The 21,341-nt window shown below is 50.4% G+C and overlaps 1 protein-coding gene across 2 annotated transcripts in view; it reads right to left on the bottom strand.

Annotated features, from left to right (window-relative positions):
* Positions 1 to 7,558: 7,558 nt before the first annotated feature.
* Positions 7,559 to 21,341, bottom strand: part of LOXHD1 (lipoxygenase homology PLAT domains 1) — a 227,425-nt gene continuing 213,642 nt past the window's right edge. For both annotated transcript variants that reach the window (XM_057526953.1, XM_007197197.2), the window contains 4 exons: positions 21,054 to 21,224; positions 14,919 to 15,051; positions 13,408 to 13,566; positions 7,559 to 8,039 (listed from right to left, as the gene is read on the bottom strand). In XM_057526953.1, coding sequence (XP_057382936.1) covers positions 7,559 to 8,039; positions 13,408 to 13,566; positions 14,919 to 15,051; positions 21,054 to 21,224 — 944 coding nt within the window. The remainder of the gene's footprint in view (positions 8,040 to 13,407; positions 13,567 to 14,918; positions 15,052 to 21,053; positions 21,225 to 21,341) is intronic.

Below are 21,341 nucleotides of genomic sequence, written 5' to 3'. Positions count from 1 at the left end.
CCTCACTCGTGGAGGGTGCTTATTTCTGTGCACACTCAGGAAACGTCCAGAGAAAGCCGATCACAGACCTGTGTTCATCCAGGACACGTGGCAGTGTCTGTTGTCTCCTCATCCTCTCCCTGTCTTTCACCTGTTTCCCTTCTCCCTCCTCCCCCCCCTTCAGCCTCCCCACTTCTCCCCCTCCCAACTCCCTTCCTCTCCCTCCTCCTCCTCTCTTATCTATTATTTTCTTTTACCTCTTTATCTCTCAAAGAATCTGTTCTATTCTGTGAAGAATCATCTCATTAACCTGTTTTCTGAACTTTAGTTAATGGATTTTAAAGCGGAAAGTTCCCATTTTTGATCAATTTCAAATGTAACCTCTTGTGTTTTGAACTGGAGGCTCCTCAGTTTCTCCACAGGAGAGAAGGAATTTGATTTTCGAAAGTTGGAGAGGATTTTTTATTCCTTCCTAAGAGCCCAAAGTCAGACACTCTTTGCGGTGTCTAGAGTCTATTCTCAGAAAAGTGTGGGTCAGTGAACTGGAAGATGGCTTTCTCTCATAAACTGTGAGCAGAACCCATATTAATGAACTCTTTTTTTTAAAGTCAGAGACTTTATTTTTCAGAACAGTTTCAGGTGTACAGAAAATTGAAAATAAAGAGAGTTCCCATATGTTCTCTCATGGCCACCCAGTTTCCCCTGTAATTAACATCTTGCCTTGGTTAGGTGCATTTGCTAGAGTGGAGGAGCCAATATTGATACATTATTATTAACTAAAGTCCATGGTTTTCATTAGGTTAATGAATCCCCAGTTCTCCTTCGAGTGAGATGATCCAAAATGCTGTCTGTTGTTTTCCACACAGTTCCATCTGTGTCTCTTCCTTCAGGAACCATAGCTTCTTAGTCCTTGCCCCGCCACTAGCCAGCCATGTGGACACTCCCTGTCCCTGGTTTGCCAACTGTAAGCATGTGGATGGCAGACCAGACTCCTTCCCCCAACATCTCCCTGGACTACCTCTGTTGTCTTTGTCTACTTAATCTCTGTTGGGTCATGGCCTTCTGGGGCTGGGGGAGTGGCTCTCTTTCCTCGGATTTTTTTGCCTACCCAACACGTGGACCAACGGGCAGCCTTGCGAATCTCCACCCCTCTCCCACCTCCTATCGCAGTGCCCAGGAGGACAGACTTCTCAGAAAACACCCAAGCTCTGCCCATGACTCCTAGTCTCCATAACCCTCAGGAAGTTAAGGAGGACAGAGTCCAACTGTGATTGTCAGGGCTCTCCGGGGAAGCAGAACCAATGGGATGGATATGATATATATATCATATATAATATGATAGAATATATCATATGTATATTATATATGTGGAGATTTATTTTGAGGAAGAATTGGCTCACATGATTCTGGAGGCTGAGCTGTCCCATGATCTGCCCTCTGCAAGCTGGAGACCCAGTACAGCAAACAGTATAATTCAGTCTGAGTCCAGAAGGCCTGAGAGCTAGGGAACGATGGGGAAAATTCCAGTCCCACTGGTAGGAGGAGACCAATGTCCAGCTCAAGCAGGCAGGAAGGAAGGGGATACATTCTCCATTCCTCTGCTTTTGGCTCTATCCAGACCCTCCAGGTATTGCATGAGGCCCACGCACACAGGGGAGGGCTGGTTACTTTACTGAGTCCACCAGTTCAAATGCCCATCTCATCTGAAACACCCTCCCAGACACACCCAGAAATCATGTTTAATCTGGGCGCCCCGTGGCCAGTCAAGGTGACACAGCAAGTTAACCTGCACCCTGTCCTCGCCTCACTCCCAGGCCTCCCCAGCTGCTGCACCCCAGCAGACACTGCGTGGCCCCAAGATGACACCTGGCCTCTGGCCCTGGCTTCTCCCCTGCACTCTCCATTACCTGGAAGCAGAAAACCAGAGCCTTCCCCTCCAGGCACTCTCCTTTCCGCACTCCCCTTTGCCCTGCACGTAGCCTCACTTGCAAGCAATGTTCCTTCCCACGGGGCCTGCACTTCCTGAGCGGTTTCTGTCCCAGAACCCTCCATGCCCCCAGCCAGCCACAGCTGAAGTTCTTCCACCTTTACATACCTCGAGCTTCCAGCTAACATTTCATTTGAGGAGAACCCCTGCCCTTGGGCTTCCTGTGGCACCTGTTAGCTGTGTGACTTTGGGCAAGTTACTTACACTCTCTGTGCTTCCGTTTCTTCATCTATGAAGTGGGGATAACAATAGCACCTGCCTCATAGGTCTTTCTGAGGATTTAATGAGCTCACGTGTGTAAGGCACTGACTGGAATATAGTCAGCGCTCTATAAATATTAGCCATGTAGAAGATGATGATGGTGATGTTGTTTTGTTTTTTGTTAGATCCCTGCCTTCCATAGTATTTCTCCTCTTGTCCCTCTCTCCGTCTCCTTTTCCTGGAGAGTTTCCCAGGCCCCATCAATGTCTGCTCTTCCCCTCAGGCCATTCCACGCCATGGTCAGCCACTAGTAATTGTCTATCCAGTAGGAGGGCTGGTGGCTGAGGCCTCAACACCAAGACACTAGGAATCGCTGCTTCATTAAAAGTCTTTTCCACATTCAGCTGGAGATTCTAGAAGAAAAGCCACATGGAGGCCTCAAGGCTGAAGCATCTCCCCTCCAGCTCCTTAGCAACACTGCCTCTCCCCCCCTCCACCATCCCAGGGCCCAAAGTTCCCCTTTTAAATTTAGGGTAAAATGTTCTTTCCTCCCTTAAAAAGTCATTCACTCAGGCCCATCATGTCAAATCTCCTTTCCTCTAGGCTCCACTACTCCCTTTGTCCAGGGCTGAGGTCCCCCACCTGTCCCTGGAAGCTTTATCTTGCCGTCACTCAGGGCATTTGGGTGTCTGTGGGCGAGTGATGCCTGGTGCTGAGCTCTGTCAAGGGGCTGGGACTAATGGGGGTCCCTGTTCAGGACAGACACACAGCACCAAGGGTCCTCAGGATGTGGGGCACCCATAGGACTTCTGACCTCATGCCATCGGAACCCACATAATCAGAATTCAGAAGGGGTGTATCTGAACTGGGCTGAGTGTACTTATATCAAAATCCTGGAAGAAAAGTGTTGTTCAGCCAAAGAGCTGAGGAAATAGGATCGAAGGCTTTTGTTTAACCTGCTTAAGAGCAAGTGTTTCTTCGACTTTGGTGCAACAGTTCCTGTGTAAGTAGCTTGTGCTAACTGCGAATGAGTCTTTTTTCTTTAATGTGGACCCCCGGGATATCTATTTGGAAGTACTTTGTTTGTATTTGTAGCATTACATTTAAGGTTTTCTCCAAATATTCTTTAATGCCGACTTATCTCTAAATCAAGTGAGGAAAGATCACACTGATATAAAACCTTGGCTCTCAAGAAGCCATCCTTATAAAAAAGAACTTTCTAGTAATGTGAGCTGTCAGTGTGAGGGTGGCGTAGGGTTGGGGAAGGAGTGAGTAGGTCTGGCGAGGACCATAGGAAATGGAACAGAGGTGCAGGTGAGAAGGAGACCATTCCTTCTTTTGTTTTCTTCACCCAGAGCCCTGGTGAGGGGTTTGGTCTTGGCTGGAGGAGAGGTGGTATCCAGGGCCACCTGCCATGGTTGACCACCCCAGTGATGACCAGGGGCTGTGTCGGCAGCAGGGGCCTTGGGGTGAGAGGGGTTCAGGAGGGACCTTCCCAAGAGAAGCGTATGTCATCATCTTCCCCATGTCTGGTTGCTGGGTCTCAGCCTTGGAATTCAGACTGTTGGGGTACAGAGCTTTGTGGGGGCTTTGGGTAGAAGATTGTCTTTCTTCTAGGGCCAGGGCTGAGGGTGAGGCAAGAAAGATGCCCTGGGTGCAACGTTTAAGGAAGCCCCAGCTTCGGGTGCTAGCCCTGCCTTTGCACAAGCCTGAGGTCTAGCGCCTCCCTCAAGTTTGCACCCTGGGCTGCCTGCTTGTTTCTCCCGATCCCAGCTTTCCTTTCTGCCCTGCCCAAAGCGGGATTCCTGTGCCGGCTTGCAAGGAAGAGGCAGGAATTGAGAGGTAAAGCCCAGCCCAGAGGCAGACGGGGTGAGATTTTGAGCGAGCCCTCCCCTGGGGGCTTCTCGTGGGTGTCTGGTACCCCTTCCTCAGGGCAGAGGGCAGGCTCGGCGGCAGCAGCAGGTGGGAGCAGAGGGCAGCAGGGGCTCCTCCTTTCTCTACCCTTCTCCCCAACACCCTGGGAAGTGGGTCTCCCTCGACCTTTGCCTGCAACCTGGGTGGAGGAAGGAGAAGTGTAGGGCCCCAAGGGAAAGGCAGTGCCAGCGCAAAGACGCAGGGCTGTGGGGATGGGACCTGACACACGTGGATTCTGCAAGACTCCCCGCTCCACCGATGTGCACATCTCCCCCACCTCCTCTGCAGAGTGTGAAGGGCGTCAGATAGCCGAGTGCAAGCGCAGCTTTGCCCCTGTGGGACCCTTGGTGAGTCAGAGGCCCACTCTGTTCCTCAGTTCGTGCCCCTACAAAGCAGGGAGTCTAGACTGGTCTAGTCTGTTTTTTGTCGTTGCTGTATTCAACAGTTTGTTTGTTTGCTTTAGATTCCACACCTAAGTGATGATATACCATATTTGTTTTCTCTGTCTGACTTTTTTTGCTGACCATCATACCCTCCAAGCCTGGGGCCTCAGAACAGGGTGGGAGGGAGGGGTGGACGGTGGCGAGGCGACTTAGAGCACAAGGAACAGCCCCAGAGGCGGCACAGCAGAGGGGACGGTGGGTGTGGCCTTGCTGGAGGGTAACATGCTGGACGTGGAGCTGTGGGCAACCGGCCTAGGTCCCAAGAACTTGGGGAACAAGGCAGGTGGGGGGTGCCCTGTGTGAGATGAAGTGCACCCGGATTAACGGAAGGCATAACAGTTTCGAAGGGGCTTTCACAGCAGTAGTTTCATCTGATCTTAACAAGTCCCCTGCGAGGAAGCAGAGGAGGCAGGGAAGGTAAGGGATGGAAAGAAAGTTGACTCAGGTCATGGGGTATGTCCCCAAACCAGGCCTGCCCTATCTCAGTAAGAGTGAGCCAACATTTATTGAGCACATCAGCAACTGACAAAACAAGGGGCTTTTCCCACCCAATCTTGGCTGGTTCAACAAGACAATAGATGATACATTCCATAGTGAGACTGAGTAGCACTTGCCAGAGGACGCGGCAGAAAGCGATTTTAACTTTGAGCTGAGCCTCGTCCTCCAGGTATGACAGAGGATGGAGAGCCTGAGAAAGGGGTGGAGGATACGAGGGCAGGATTTTCAGAAAGAGCTGAGGGTGGGCTGGGAGTATCCCTTCCTTCCTTCCTCCCTCCCTCCCTCATTTGGCTGCCCTTTGCCCAAGGCTAGTGACTGGGGTTTCAGTGGGGCTATTTGGAAAGAGGGATGTGTCCAGAGAAATCGTGGGGATGAGGGAAGGGCTGACCTGCCGCTGACGGCAGAGACAAGTGGCCTGAATGCCCAAGTGGCCTGAATGCCCAGAGTCTGTCAGAGCAAAGGATGCCAGAAGACCTCCTATTGGGTGTCTTAGATCCTAAGCAAGACAGAGTGGCGGGGTGGTGAAGGGCCTGAGATAAAACCCACCCAAGTGCTCATGGGAGGAAGGCTCCAAACAGCTGCCGGTCCAGAAAGGACACTGACCACAGTAGCGCCCCCAACAGGAAACTGTCCTCGTCACCTCTCCTCCCTCCCCCCCAGGGGTGGGAAACCGGGGTCAGCTAGAGCGGGGAACAGGAGTAAAAGGGCAAGGTGGGGACGAGAGGTGAGGCTGACCCCACACTCATACACACACATACACACGTGTGCACACGGACACACCCACACGCTCGCTCTTCACTCACTCTCGTTACCACTTGCGATAGGACTGAACTGGGGGATGGGCGGAGACTCAACTCTGAGTGGAATGTTTTGGCCTTTGTATTGGGAGCCACACATTTAAATTACAGAACTGAGATGGACTTCGTGACTTTAAAGTGGTTGTTGGACGTTTTATTACCTATGAGAGTCCAGAAGAGTTATGAGGCTTGCCTTAATTTTCATCCAGGGACAAGGGAAGAACCGGCTCCAGAAAAAGATACAAATAAAGCTGTTTAATGATTACTTCTCCCCCACCCCACCCCAGCCCCCTTAAGTCCTGCTTGTTTAACATGATGGACAAACCCTTCAGTGCAGGCGCTGAATTAACTGTCTGCATTTTAACTCACGTAGTCCTCATAGTAGCCTACAAGGTTGGTATTATCATTCATCCTATTTGACAGATGAGGAAACTGAGGCCTGAGAGATGAGGCAATGTGCTCAAGCTCTCCCAGCAGGGAAAAGGAACAGCTGGGACTCAAGACTGCTTCTTGCTGCCTCCGGGCCTGTGCTTACTGCCACAGCCTCTCTCCAAGGGTCTCCGAGAGCTCAGAGCCATGAAGCCTCACCAAGTTTACACCTGTCTGGGCTAGAGGGTCCATGGTGACACAGCAGAAACCCTGGTACTGGGTACCTCCTACAGGAAGACTTCCTGGCCTGATGCACCTCTCTGCTCAGTCCCATCCCTGCCTCTGCAGGAAAATCAGAAGTCAGGGGCTGAGTTGTACTGCACTCCAGCTGTGATTGTTGATCAGGATGTGTGTGTGTGTGTGTATGTGCACATCTGTGCACGCACATGAATATATGGTTCTCTTGCTGCCTCTCCATCAGGGTCACATCCCCCTCGAGGGCAGAGACCACATCTTTATTTTGTTCCAATCCCTTCTCAGCTTTCAGTCCACATTGCCCACAGCGAGCCATAGGTGACACGTGCTAAACACCGCCGATGCCCTCCTCCCCTCCAAGCCTGGGTGCATCAGGGACCAGGCGGTTCCAGGCACTGTTCCAGGCACCTTCTTCCCCCTATTCCCCGCACCCTATCACCTGCTCAGGTCTCCGGCTCTCAACTGTGTTATCACTGGCTGGGGCAGCCAGCCGGTACTTGGCAATGCGTCCTTTGTAAAGTGACAGAAAGAATCCTGTACCTGTTCACAGGGTCATAGATCCTTCCAGCTAAAATTCTTCCTCCTGATGCTTTTCTCTGTTTGCCACTGGATTTATTGAAACTGGGAAACAGGATGCATATCTAAGTGAGCAGATGTCCAGATGAGTCCTTTGCAGGGTGTGGTTGCTAATAATTTAATTAGCCCAGCTTTTCTGGGAAAAAAGTGTTAATTAGGTTTTGCTTAAAATACATCATCTTGATGGCCTCTTCTTCCCCACTTCTATCCCCTGGGTGAAGCCCCAATTTCCCATCCATGCCTGGCAGCAAGCCTCAGCCTGGTCACTGCTATTATTGAAAAAGAAAATGCAAAAAGTTACTTTTGTGCAGCAATGGATTATGACACAGGTTGATGGATTCATCTGGATCTAGGAGACCCGAGAAGGTGGAGGACCCCACAAGCCGTTGCCCACAGTGGCCTCTGAAGGACCATGGAGCTCTGGCCCCCAGTCCCAGCTCCAGGAGGCTTTCAGGAAAGGACTGCTGAAAGCCAAGGTCGGGGGTAGCGGGTGTGGTCGGGACAAGTTGGTGGGACGGGGGAGCGAGGGCCTCTAGCCCTCAGACGGAAGGGAATAGGTCTCTCCAGGTGAGCCCGTCGCCCCGCTTCTTGTCCAGCCACCTGCCGCAGGGGAAGATGGTGGCCACGCCGGTGCTGGTGTTGGTGACCTCCACCTTCTCCACCAGCCAGCCGGAGCAGTAGCCGCTGCTGTCGTGCTCCAGCCGCACCTTGCGCAGCTCGCCCAGCTCCAGTGTCTCCAGGAAGAAGCGGTCGGTGCTGCCCCTCTCGAACAGGTTGTGCATCTTCTGCTTCAGCTCCCGCTTGCCCGTGTCACCGTTGGCCCCAAAGATGGTCACAAAGACGTTGGCGTCGGTGCCCGCCCCTGGCTCATAGCCCGTCGTCACGATGACCTCGTACTTGACCAGCACCAGGCTCTGGACCTTGCTGGCAAAGCTCTCCGTAGTCTTGGTGACCTCAAAAACCTTGAAGTACTTCCTCTTCCTCTTGAGGGGGATGAGGCAGTCGCAGTTGAAGAAGTACCTGGAAGGTGGGGGGAATCGGGGAGGTTAGTGCACACCAGCCAAGGCTCACGCCCTCCCCCAGGACCCTGGGCATCCACAAGTGATTCCTTCCCCAGGTGACAGGATCTTAGGGCGGGAAATGTCTGCATTAAAATGTGAAGATGGGTCTCGTTTATCTGAAAATTGACAGTGAGTGACATCTCCATATTTTTAGTTGCTCCTTGATTTTCCTTTTCTTTTTCTCCTCACACTCCACATCCGATCCACCAGCAATTCCCATTGACCCCATCTTCACAATACGTCCAGAATCAGCCCACTTGAAAAAGTAGGCGCTATCTCACTCTCTGCCCTGCTGCCCCTCTCATCCAAGTCACCACCATCTTTGACCTGGAACGTGTCAGCTTCCTAACTGGTCTTCCTGCTTCTCGCTGCCTACCTTGAATCCTCTCTGCAGCATCCAAGTGATCCTGTGGAGGTGTAAGCCCAAGAACGTCATCCTCCTGCTCAGAACCCTCCACTGGCTTCCCAGAATAATTAAAAGTCACCACCTTACAAAGGCCTGCAAGCCCTTACATGATCTGACCCTCCTCCCGGTGTTTACCTTTCTGACTTGTCGTCTGCCTTTCTCTAAGCTCACTCCACGCCAGCCAGGCTGATCCCCTTGCCCCTTCAAAGGGACTGATGAATGGTTTTACCCAGTGTTGTCGCCTTCAGAAGAGCTATGGGATCCAGAACAACAAGCTCAGGCAAAGCCAAGCGGAAAAGTAGCTGTGAAATGTATGCTCCCAAACCCCTCGCACTTGGCTGAGTTGAACTATGAGTGTGTGTGTGTGTTGCTTGTGCATACACATACACGCGTGTGCTCATGGACAACATAGTACAAAGGGGTGCAAAGTACTTCAGTACAAAGTACTGAAGAAGCTACCACAAGCAGAAGCAAGTCCAGGGCCAAGAGAAATGGTCTTGGACCAAAAAGTCCCTTCTCTACCCCCCACCCCCAATGATAACCTCTGGGTAATGACAGTGAGTCCAATAATTACCAAGGAAGAAGTCAGAGGGCACGATGAGAAAACACTGCATAGGGTGTAAGGGGGCCTGGGGTCTGCCCCAGCCCTGCCACCTACTACCTATGTGACTTTGATTTTCCCATTGGCAGTGCTAGAGGTTTGGACTGAACAAATGCCATGGTTTTTTCCCATCCAAATTGCTAATATTTTAACAGCTTTGGAAATAAGCAATCCTGGCACTGGCTAATGATTTCAGGAACGCAGCCCTGAAAGAGTGTGCCCAGTGGTGCAAAATCAATTTTTAGATGAAAATACATAACAGCAAAAAGAACTTGGTTTTCTGCATGCTCACTAAATGCCTGGGCTTTGCATTCGTGCATATCATCAACTCCCACAACAACCCTGAGTCACACGTAGACATCGTCTTCCCATTTCACAGAAAGGAAATGAAGGCTTGGAGAAGAGAAGTCACTGCACAAGGTGACACAGAGCTGGGGCCCAGAGACGGCCTGCCTGGCCACCTGACAAGCCAGCCATTTAAAGACACTTCACAAGAAATCATTATTCTGTCTTGAGATCTCTCTGCCCCCAACTTGTCACTTGATAAATCTAGATTGTTGTTACATACCATACTTTCTAAGAGGGAGATATAATCGCATTCTTTGCTTAAACATTCACTTAAAATGTATTTCTTTATGCAAATGCACTAATATACATAATTCTATATAAATGCAAAAATCCTGTGATCATATGGGTGTTCTTCTAAATGCATTCTTTTTCTTTTCCTTTTTGCTTGGCTCTATCTCCTTTTTCTCTTTCCGTACCCCTCCTGCATCTCGCCTTCACCTCAGATAACCCATGTAACAGCTGTAGATGTATCTTGCCAAATTTCCCTCCATTTCACCCAACCCTGCACAGACCCACATAGACACAGACACATTCGGGACTTCAGTGTTCCCTTTACAAAATGGATCATATAATGAATTCTTTCCCATATCTTACTTTTCTCACTCAACAATACTTCCTGGGAATTGCTCCAAGTCTTCTGGTACATATTTAATTCGGTTTTTTTTAAAATAAATTTATTTATTTATTTTTGGCTGTGTTGGGTCTTCGTTGCTGCGCTCGGGCTTTCTCTAGTTGCAGCGAGTGGGGGTTATGCTTCATCGCGGTGCGCGGGCTTCTCATTGCCGTGGCTTCTCGTTGAGGAGCATAAGCTCTAGGCACGTGGGCTCAGTAGTTGTGACTCACGGGCTCCAGAGTGCAGGCTCAGTAGTTGTGGTGCACAGGCTTTGTTGCTCCGCGGCATGTGGGATCTTCCCGGACCAGGGCTCGAACCTGTGTCCCCTGCATTGGCAGGCAGATTCTTAACCACTGCACCACCAGGGAAACCTAATTTGTTGTTTTTAATGGCTGAAAAATATTCACTGGTGTAGTTATAAGGAAATGTTTCCTGATAGACGTAATTATAAGATCACCAAAATGTGGGACCTCAGGGCTTTGTGGAGTTAAGACTCCAGCTGCAGAAGAACATGCCAGGCTGTTCTCACTGGCAATGGGGGTAGGGTCATGGGCGAGAATAAAGGCAAGGCAGAGAATAACAAACAAAAAAAATGAACATGTTAAAAAAACCAAGTAGAATATGATCACACTTCTGTGAACAGTGTGTGTGTGTGAGACATTAGAAATATGCCAGAGAGAACAGGGTCACCAAATGCTCAAGATGGCCATCTCTGATGGGTAGGGCTTTAGAGAATTTTTACTTTGTTTTACACACTTTTTTGCCTTATTTGAATTTTAAAATGATTATGTATTATATATGATAATGGGATAAAACAACGACTCCACATTGGGTTTTAAAAAAAGAAACAAAAGCCTCTCTGTGTGTCCTTCCACCGAGGTCCTGAGGATATTAGTGACGAAAAAGAGCTGGTCAGAAACGCTGAAGAAGAAGAGTCAGGACTGGAATCGGTTGCAACATAAAAATTTGAGATTGTTGTGTTTATGAGATTGAGATTAAATTAATTTGTATTTCATGGAAATCCAAATATTATGGTCCAACATGCTGGTTAGAAAGGAACTGTGGATCCATATACAGTGCTATTTAAGTGGTCTTTACATGGCAGAATTTAAATGTGTTCTAGAATGGTGACATGTAAATAGCCACAATGATGGAACACCCCTGTACTGTCCCCTCTCTGTATAGAGGTGATCTTTTGTTGGGGGGAGGTTCTCATACACCAGGAATCACAGGCTTGAGAACAGCGCAGGTAGGTAGGCTGGAGTATGACTTCTGAGAGCCCTCCAGACGAACCCCCGCCATCCTTCCCCTCCCACCGTCTCTAGAGGGCATCCAGCTCTCTTCCCTGAGAGGTGCTGGGTTATGGCCTGAGGCTACACAGCTGACCCGTGACAGCTCTAGCATCTGGGTGTCTGCACTCCCTGCACCCACTACCCTTTGGGAAGATCCCCACCCCATGGACATCTCTCCCTCCCCTTCCAGCCCAATCACCATGCTGACAAAAGGCCACACTCTTGAAAATGTAGGAAAAGATGCTTCACTGGGAGTGGCAGATTCTTTCCACTGGATGAAAAATCCTATAACGGCTCCAGGACTGTGGGATGTGAAGTTCTTCACCCCCTTCCTCCTGACACTAGAAGGTGCCGAGTGGTGCTGAGATCTTTGGCTCTCTCTCTCTCACAGCCAACACTGTGGGTTTAAAGCTAACTCAGATGGTGACTTATTATTGTATTGTATTGTTTTGTTTATTTTGGGCATTTGCAGAGGTGCAGTATCAGCAGCCATGCTCTTTGCCATAGGGAGACAGTTCAGGTTGCAGAAGGGGCTTTGACCTGGCCCTGGCTCGCTGGGTGAGCTGGAACTCTTCCAGGCCCCTGTATCCCAGCTCTCAAGTCCTCATCAGTATTGCTCCTAGCAGCCACACCCAGCGACTCCTACAGGATTTACTGTTGTTCTTTTCTCAAAAAGAGCAATAAATAACATTGCAGCCTGAGAGGGAAGCTGCTATGAACTGAATCCTCTCCTCCCAAATTCACATGTTGAGGCCCCTAACCCCCAAAGTGATGGTATTTGGAGATGGGGGCTTTGGGAGGTAATCAGGTTTTGATGAGGTCCTGAGGGTGGGGACCCATGATGGGATTAGTGCCCTTATAAGAAGAGGAAGAGACGCCAGATCTCCCTCTCTCTTTCTCTGCCATGCGAGTACACAGTGAGCTAGGAAGAGAGGCCTCATAAGAACCCAACCCTGCTGGCACCGTGATTTCTGACTTCCAGCCTCCAGAACTGTGAGAAAAGAATGCCTGTTGTTTGAGCCACCCAGTCTGTAGATTCAGTTATGGCAGCCTGAGATGGCTAAGACAGAAGTTCAAATGGGAGAACCTTTCCTGCTTAATTCCCAAAGTGGAAGCTTGGTCAGAGGCAGCCAATTCCAGGGATCCTGAAGGTGGCAGGCTGAATGTGGACAGACATTTCTCTGAGAAGCTGGGCTCCTGAAGGCTGGAGCCTGAAGCTGGGACCTGCCTGGTCAGGCAGGGCTGCTGCTTCTGTCCCATGCGCTTCTTGTGAAAGGCGTTGCCAGGAGCACGGCCAGGCCGGGAGGGGCACGAGGGGAGCTCAGAGGGGCCGGCAGTGGTTCTGGGGGGATGTCCAACTGCCTTAGTTGCTCTTTGGGCCTACCCTCCCCGAGGCATGCGTTGCCCTTGGCCTCCCCTTCCTCATCTCCTGGTTCCTTCTTAGTGTCTTTCCTGCCTTCCAGAGCCTCAGGGCTCTTTCTGTCTTCCAGCGTGGTTACCAAGTGGTTTTAATTAGAAAAACTGATGGCTGTGAACTGTTACCCAGGTAACTAAGACCCTTAATCTTCCAGAAATGCCTGAGTTCCCAGAAGGCCTTGGTGGGGGAAATGTAAATCTCCTTATCTGGGGTCCTCAGGGCCGGTGGGCCATGGGATTACTCCAGCTGGTCTCTACTCTGCCCACAGGAATGATGGGCTTTCACTCTGACTGGAGCAGCAGGCTTCAAAGCTGTATCTCTTTATCATTATACAGTGATAATGGGGGAAGGGAAGGAAAGACTCAGCTGTCTGGCCCTGTCTGACTGGCTCTTCTTTCCTTCCAAAGAAGCATCACTGGAGCACCCAAGGTCATCCAGTCTAGTTCCTTGCCTCTGGGGTAAGCCTCTGGTTCAGAAAGCTTGAGAACCAGTACAGCTGCCTCTTCCCTTCCTGCCTCATATGCCTCCTGAGTGAGGTGACCTCAGCCTCAAAGGGGACACCTCACACCCTGCCATCTGGTCCAGCCACAGGCTCTCCCCGCTAAGGGCGTGGCACTTCCTGGGGAAGAGGGCAGAGGCCCAGGACATACACGTTGCCGTACTCCATCTCGGTGATGGTGATGGTCTTGACGTGCCAGACCAGCTCTCTCTTGGGGATGAACTGGTCCTCCCTGGCGAGGTGGCCCACGCAGAGGGAGGCAATGTCTCCCAAATAGACGCTGTCAAACTCAAATGTGTCTGTGGTCCCCCTGCAGGATGCAAAGATATGGCCAGTGAGAACTGCTCATGCCCACTGAAGGAAGTAAGCATTTACTGAGTGCCAACTGTATCCTAAGCACTGGTCTGAAGAACAGAGATAGAATAGCAAGCAAGACCTGATGTCAGGTCTCCACTGCTTAAGGATTCAGTCTAGTTTTGGAACAAGACAATCATAACCATTAAAAAGCCCTTCCGGCTACTTGGTCCCGGAATCAATGATTGGAAATATCGGATGGTGTTGGAGGTGGGTGAGGTCCTGGGCCTTGGGCATTGGGTTGAAGAGGGTGATGAGATTCAGAGAGCAGAGGCAGGGGAAGGGAAGAGTCCTCTGATGTAGATCTGACTTGGCAAAGTCAAGGGATGGGAGCAGTGGGATTGGAGGTGCAGACATTTCTGGGGGGGAGTGCTGACTTGGCTGGGTTCAGTGAGGGAAAGGGCAGTGGAAAAGAAGGGGGAAGGGCAGTCTGCGGGGGGGTGTCAGCTCTGACCATCCCCACTCAGAGGGGGTTTGAATAGAAGGTACAGTGGGGTTATGGCAGGGGGAGACTATGTAGGCAATTCTGGAGGGAGTGGGGAGATGAAGGGGGCTTCTGAGCAGTTCAGAGGTGGCTCAGATGTGCAGGAGGAGGTGAGAGTCTCCGGCGTGTGGCAGGCAGCCGGGAGTGCTGAGCAGAGGCACCTGTTACACGAGACCCAATTTTGATTTTCCTATAAAGCATCTTAGAGGTTCTCCCCTCCCTCCCTCCTAAAAGTCTATGCTGTCTTACATGACCCTTTTGCATTCTTATGGGTGAATGTCTCCCTTTTCAACTAGACTGTGAGCTCCTCATCTGCCCGGACACAGGATAATGTCTGTGTGATTCCCGGTCCTGCCGCATAGTGGGCTTGCTTTAATTAATTTATTAACTGATTTTTGTTGTAGTTTCCATTAACTTTTTAAAAATTGAAATACATTTGACATACACTATTGTGTAAATTTAACGTGTACAACATGTTACTTGGAAACATTTATATATTGTACTGTGATTGCCATTGTAGCCATAATTAGCACTTCTATCATATTACATAATTATCCTTTCTTTCCAGTAGTTGGAATAATATAGATTCTAGTCTCTTAGAGGGGGCTCTCTTTCAATGACAGTCCTCTCTCTTCCCTCTTCTAAATCTCCTTGTTTCATCCCTTGGAGCTCGAATGGGGTGGGCACACAGTAGGTACTCAATAAATTCTTGCTGGTTAGGCCCATTTGTATATTTATGGCCCCCACTAAAAGGGTTGGTTCTTGGGGTCGCTCTCTTACCCGCCCCACCCATCACATTCCCCTGTGGGCACCCCTCTTCCTACTTCCTAAAGGCCCGCTGTCTAGAAGAATTTTCCACGAGAAACTCTTTGGATCGGTTCTTCCTGCCCTCCAGGATGAGCCAGACGTTCTCCCTGGTTTCGCCTCCGTTGCCGGTTTCTATGACGATCTCATAGGCTGTGGTGGAGAAGGTGGGAGAGGGTCAGCAGAGGGGAAGCAGCGCCCACCATCAGAGCAGGAGCAAACTGGCCACTCCTTGCAGGTCCTACACCTGGTCTTAGATCACAGCCTTAAGGGGTGGGGGGCGCAGGTTAAAATCGCTACAACTGAGGCACTATAAATAGAACCTGCCTCAATTTGGGGTCTAGAGTGGTGTCCTCATTTTATTTATAGTAGCAATCTCTTTGCCTGGCAAGCATGGGAGCCACTGGAAGTGAAGGGCCAAACGCCTCTGCTTCCAGGATCCATGAGGTGGGGATGAGTTTTTGGAGAGACGCTGGGGCCTGGTTCTCAGGGATGGAAGAGTCTATGAGATGCAAAGTGGCGATGGTGTGTAAAGAGAAGGGAGGAGAGGCGGGGCCCAGCTACAGAAAGGGGAGGGGAAGATCCAGTTGCCTCGAACTTTCTGTAGCAAGCAGTCTCATTCCCTGTCTTGTCTCAGCTCTCACTCCGGTGTCATGCTCAGCATCACGACCTCCCTCCCCCACAGTTCCCACAAGCATGTCAGCATTTGCCAAGTGTCAGGACTGGGCTAGATTCTGGGCGACACTAGAACTCATCTCTAGCCCCAGACAGAAACACCGGTTGCACCACAGGACAGAATAACCTTAAACGAAGGGCCAAAATAGCATGGGAGGGAGGGTAAAGCAGGCTCCCATTACCTCTCAAACCTTACCTTCCAGTACTTTCTCCCTTGCTCGCTCCACTCAGCCTCCGTGCCGTTCCAGAACAGGAGGCACACTCCGGCCTTAGAGCTCTGCCTTGAGCATGTCCCCTTTCTCTCCCCACCCCAACCCATGTTGGCTTGACTCCCTCCCTCCCCTCCTTCCTCCCTACTCAGATGTCACCTTCTCACAGAGTCTGCCAGACCACCCTAACCACACTTCCTGCCTGATTTCCCCAGCGCTGGCCCTACTGAGCTCTATTATCTTCTCTTATCACCTAGTACCTTCTAACATGCTAAGGAGTTTACTTATTATTTTATCGTTTATTGTATTCCCCCCTCCCACTTGAATGTAAGCTCCATGAGGGCAGGGGTCTTCGTTTTGCTCACTTATAGATCCCAAGATCCCAGAACAGAGCCTGGCACATAGGCACTCAATAAATATTTGTTGGGTGAACAATGAATGATTGGGCTAATCGCAGTGAGCTTCATGAAGAAGATGGCGTATGAGCTTGGCCTTGAAAAAGAGCCATGATTATGATCAGCAGAAAACCGAGGGATGTTCTAGGAGGAGGCAGCAGCGTAAGCAATGATACTGAGGGGCATGAGAGGGGCTTGAAATCCACATGATCCAGCCCCACTCCCCAGGGACCAGGCTGGGCTGGAGCTGGCACACAGGAGGACACAATACTTGTCTGGAGGTTTCCCTGTGCATACAGCTCTTGCTGCAGTAAGTGAATCATTGAGGATTTGGGATTCTGGATCCAAAGGGAGAGCTTGATCTTTGTGCTTTTATCCCAGAGATGTGATAAAGATAATTAGAAGGGATGGCTGTGCCTACAGCTCAATGTAACGTCAATCCCGGCCTCTCAGCAAACTGTTGCCTTTGTGACTTCTCTCAAGTCACAGGTAGAATGAATCAGGGCAAAAATGCCCACGATAGGGGAAGAGATCCACAGCACAAGCCCTGGAAGAAGAGCGGGGCTCTGCAGGTCCGACCGTTCACAGCGCAGGGACGTGAAATGGCTGAGCCACTGCCCGCGGCTCGAAGCCATTGCAGGGAGGGGGTGGTCCCACTGCCATTATGCTTTCCCAGCAGCCGGTAAAGTATTTCTGCAAACCAGACACCTGTGAATTCAAAGTGGATCCTGGGCATTGTAGAGGAAATGGTTTGTCAGCGCCCAGGAGAGGAGGCAGGGAGCGCTAGGAACCTACTTGCTCTCTACAATCAACTCAAGTGGAACATTCGAGAAGCAGCACATGTGGACCATAAGCAATCCTCTCCTCGTGGCACCGGGGAGAAGGTAGAGAAGGAAAGTGTGTAAGTGAGGACATTTAGACAGATTGGAAACAAATGTGACCAGCTGCACCAACGGTCTTTCAATCAGCATATGTCCACCTTGGAAAGTCATTTCATCAATGGCTTGATAAAAATGTGGAAGGCATGACTCTCAGTTTTGTTTATAGGTTGCTGGGAGGAAAGGACAGAGGAGGACCAGGGACCTGAAAGAGTGGGGCCGGTAGGAGCCCAGCCTAGGAGGGGTCCGTATGAGGCTCACCCCGGGGCCAACAACCCCCAGGACCAGCCCGGCTGGAGAAAGAGGCTCAGCAGCCACCGTGCGAGTCACTCACATGAAGGGGCCACCAGCAAAGCTAGTGAATGTGGTGAATGTGGTTCAGGTGGCAGGAGAGGAGAGAGGAGATCTGGCCACCCTTGACACCTTGCCTGGGCTCTGGGCGTGGCACCCTCAGAGGGAGATGAACCAGCAACCCAGGATGCACCGAGAGGATCCAACATCCCATCAGGTGAGCAGCTCCTGAACAGACAGGTGTTTGCCTTTAGGCCAGGACTGCAGGGGCACGTGATTCCATGGAGGAGCACCAGAGGATGCCTGGGCATCTGGTGGGTGTCAGGACCTTACTGCTCCACATCGCCTTCCCCACCTCATGTTGTCAGGACCCTTGTCTGGCGAGCTCCTACCATGTGGTTTGCATGGGGCTGAGAGTCCTGGGCCTGGACAGTCAGAATTATTCCCTAAGAGACGCTCTCTTCCCTCCCACAGAAGCTGTTAAGTTAGAAGGCTGTGGGGTTGCGGGTACCAGCTGCCATCTTCTCATGATGTAGAGAAAGAAACAGTTAAAAGGAAAAGGGGGACAAACATACTAAAACCATTGTAGCCTCTGGAGACAGCCAAGTCCCAGCCAGCTCCACCTGAAACTTCCAAGTTCTGGGAACCAATATGCTCCCTTTTTGCTGGAGCCAGCTTAGGGTTGGGGTTCAGGCATGTACAACCAAGGGTCCTGACCACTCCTGAAATTTTCTGTTTGACCCTATCCCATTGGGACTGCCAAGGGATAGAAACTTCAAGAACATAAATATAAAGATGAATTTTTTTAAAAACAGAACTGCCTTGTGGAGCAGTGAGTCTTCCATCCTTGGGGAGTTGGCCATCAAGTTGGACTGTATTTGGGCTGGAAATGTTGCAGATAAGGCTGACTGAGCAGCCCTAAAAGGCTTCAAGTGAGGGTGGATAAGAAGGAGGAGGGCTGTAAAGAGGGAGACATTGGTCTTGTTGGAGGATGTTCCAGAGAGAGATATTTTTGTCCTCCCAAGTGTGCATGTGTGTATGCATGCGTGTGTGTGTGTGCCTGCATGAGGGTGTGCATGTATGTGTGTGTGCTGTGTGCATGTGTATGCACGTATGAGCATGTGATCCTACTGTTCAGGACTTAGCCTGGATTGATTACAACAAAATCTCTGGGGTGAGACTCAGACATCAGTATTATTTGAAGGCTGCCAATGGTTTTCTGCTTTGCCTGCACATTGGAATCACCTGCAGAGGCAGATGCTTGCAGAGGATGGGGAGCAGCTTCAGGAACTGCTAACAAGAGTTGGAGGTGAAGGCAGAAAACAGGAGGCTAAACAACGTGGGGCAATGGATCCATCTGGAGTACCAGCCAGGCCCAATAGGGCTGCGGTGGTGCAATGAGTCCTGGTCTAGGAACCAGGATACGTGCGTCCTAATAGCTATGGTTGGCCTTAGACATGTCACTTCACCTTCTGGTTTTTGGTTTTCCTTACCTATGATATAGAGGGGTGAATTTGCCCCCTATCTAGCTCATAGGGTGGGAGTGGGGTGGCGAGGACCCGGTGAGAGCAGGGGATGTGTGGAATGCTTTCACACACGTGAAGCTCTGTTCAAGTATGAGAGCATGTTTATTCTCACAAGCCAAGTGCCCAGAGGTGCCCCTGGGGACACAGACACAGAATGTAAGTGCCACGAGGGCAGGGTCTCTGCTTTATTCATTAGTGTGTCCCCAGAACCCACACTAGGCCGTGGCACTTAGTAGGTTTTCAATAAGTATTTGCCAAGTGGTTAAATAAAATTAGCTGAGGGTTGAAATGATTGGCTTGAACTGCGTCCCTGGCTCTCCCCAGGATAAGCCTCCATCTTAGGACATGGGTGTCACTGTCTGTCCCCCTGTGGGCAGCCTAGAGGGCGCCACTCTGCCCTCTGCAGGCTCCTAGTAAAGATGGACTGATCCAGGGCTTCTCCTGGGCTGCGTGTCCCTGCCCTCCCATCTCTGGCCCACACACATCCTTCTGGAAATAATGCAAGTGCCGCTTCCCCCCTGCCAATCTCCCTGCCAACCCAAATCCCGTAGGTCTTAGCAGCTGTTTGGCAGGAAATCTGGGAAGGAAGCTCAGTGGTTATTCTCCCAGCCTCACGAATCTCTTCTCCCCTGAACACCAATGGCCCAAGGAACCTCTACTGCTTGTGTTGGCATTTGTATATTAGCCTCTCTCTCTAATGAGATTGTGAGGCTCTAAGGAAAACGACTGACTGCATCTTCTTCCATTTGCTGAGCAGTAACGACTTGTGTACCTACTAAGTCCCAAAGCCTAGAGAGCTGCAGAGGGCTACAGACATGAGTGATTTTGTCCTCGACCTTTGGGAGCTTACAGTTGTGTAGGGAGAACTACACATGGACAAAGGTCAACACAAATAAACTAGAAATCACAAAGCAGTGTGCATCGCACTTAGCATCTAAAATAAAACTGGGCCCCCAGTAACTTCCCAGTAAGTGCAATTACAGAAGCTGAGAGTTCACCCTCTGAATTAGGGCAGGAATCGCCATGCAGTAAAGCTGACAGATGAGTAGTTGGCCCTTGTTTGAATGCTCCCAGGGACATCAGTGTTCACTACCTCTTGACGTAGCTAAGTCCATCATTGGGTAGTTTGGACGGCATGGTGGAGAAGGCTGAGTGGCTTTCCACCAAGGATCCATGCTTCCCTTGCCACGTGGTGTACAGTGCTTGCCAGGGAGTGACTGTCCAGCCAGGTATGGCATTACCCAGATGCCTTTCCATCTAGGTAGAGCTGCATGACTAATAGAATGTGAGTTAATATGTTAAGAAGGTAGGGGAGTGTGCCTTCTCCATGCTCTCTTTTCCCTCTGCAAGAAATGTGGGAGTCACGTGTTGAAAATGTCAGACAGATGAGAAGAGCTTGGGTCCCTGAATCACAGTGTGGAAGGCCTCTTGCCAAACACTCGCACTGGACAGTTTATTACGTGAGTGAGAAACAAATTTTGTTGTATTTAGCCATTGAGATTTGGGGGTTTATGTCTTCATGCAGCTAGTGTTACCTTAATAGCTAAGGTTGGAAAATCCTTTCTTCACATCAGGCTGTGCTATTGATAAGCCTTTGTCAAATCTGTTGGATGCAGATACTAGCATCCGTATGAAAGAAACACTTCCCTGGTCCTGGATGGCCATCCACCTCAGGGACCAATTACTCTTTCCCTTTAAACATCCCCTGAGGAAGGAACCAAAGAGAAAGTGGTTGGTGGAGAAGCTGGCTGCCCTGCACATTCTGTTTCCAGGAAGGCTTGATTTGGTGGCTGTTGTCATAGACATCAATTGGAGAGAGTCCATGACAAAAAAATAAACCAGAGGGAGCATCACATCAAACTGCCCAGCCCAGCCCTCAGGGCAGAGTAAGCTTGTCCCCTATGGGTTTTCCTCTACCTAATTAGTCCCTGTGATTTGGGACCATGAGCTGGTACCAGTATCTTGGCTGTTCCAGGTCCACGAAACAACATTTAGGGTGCTTACTTATGTACCTCTCCAATATTATTTCCTTCATTGGGCATCTGATTCCCCTGCAGCTGTAAGGGTTCCTTCTTTAGATTTTCCAACATTGTTCCCACCTCCCTCCTGAGCTAACTCTCGTTTAACTGAAGATTCAGCCCAGGCTGAATCTAAGCAGGGCCCACCGGTCTCCCCACATACTGGTCTCCTCCAGCTCATCGTGGATCTCATTGTTGGCACAGGCAAAGTCGCGGACCGTCTGCCTGTCGCCCTCATTCTTGGAGAGCCAGCAGTCACATTGGAAACGGAAGGTCTCATCACGGGAATTGTCCTTCACGTCGACATAGCTCAGGTGCCAGCCAGGAAATATCCCTGTAGGAAAGAGACATGGAGACTGGGAGCTGAACGTGCTCTCTCTCCCTCCCCTATTAGACTTCCACTCCCCCTGCCCACTGGCTGTGTGGCCCTGGACAAGTTCTCTGTCCTCCT

Source organism: Balaenoptera acutorostrata, chromosome 13 (genome assembly GCF_949987535.1).
Source record: "Balaenoptera acutorostrata chromosome 13, mBalAcu1.1, whole genome shotgun sequence".
NCBI lineage: Eukaryota > Metazoa > Chordata > Mammalia > Artiodactyla > Balaenopteridae > Balaenoptera > Balaenoptera acutorostrata.
Note: the sequence above shows the minus strand (reverse complement) of the source record. Positions and strands in the feature narration are given on the sequence as shown.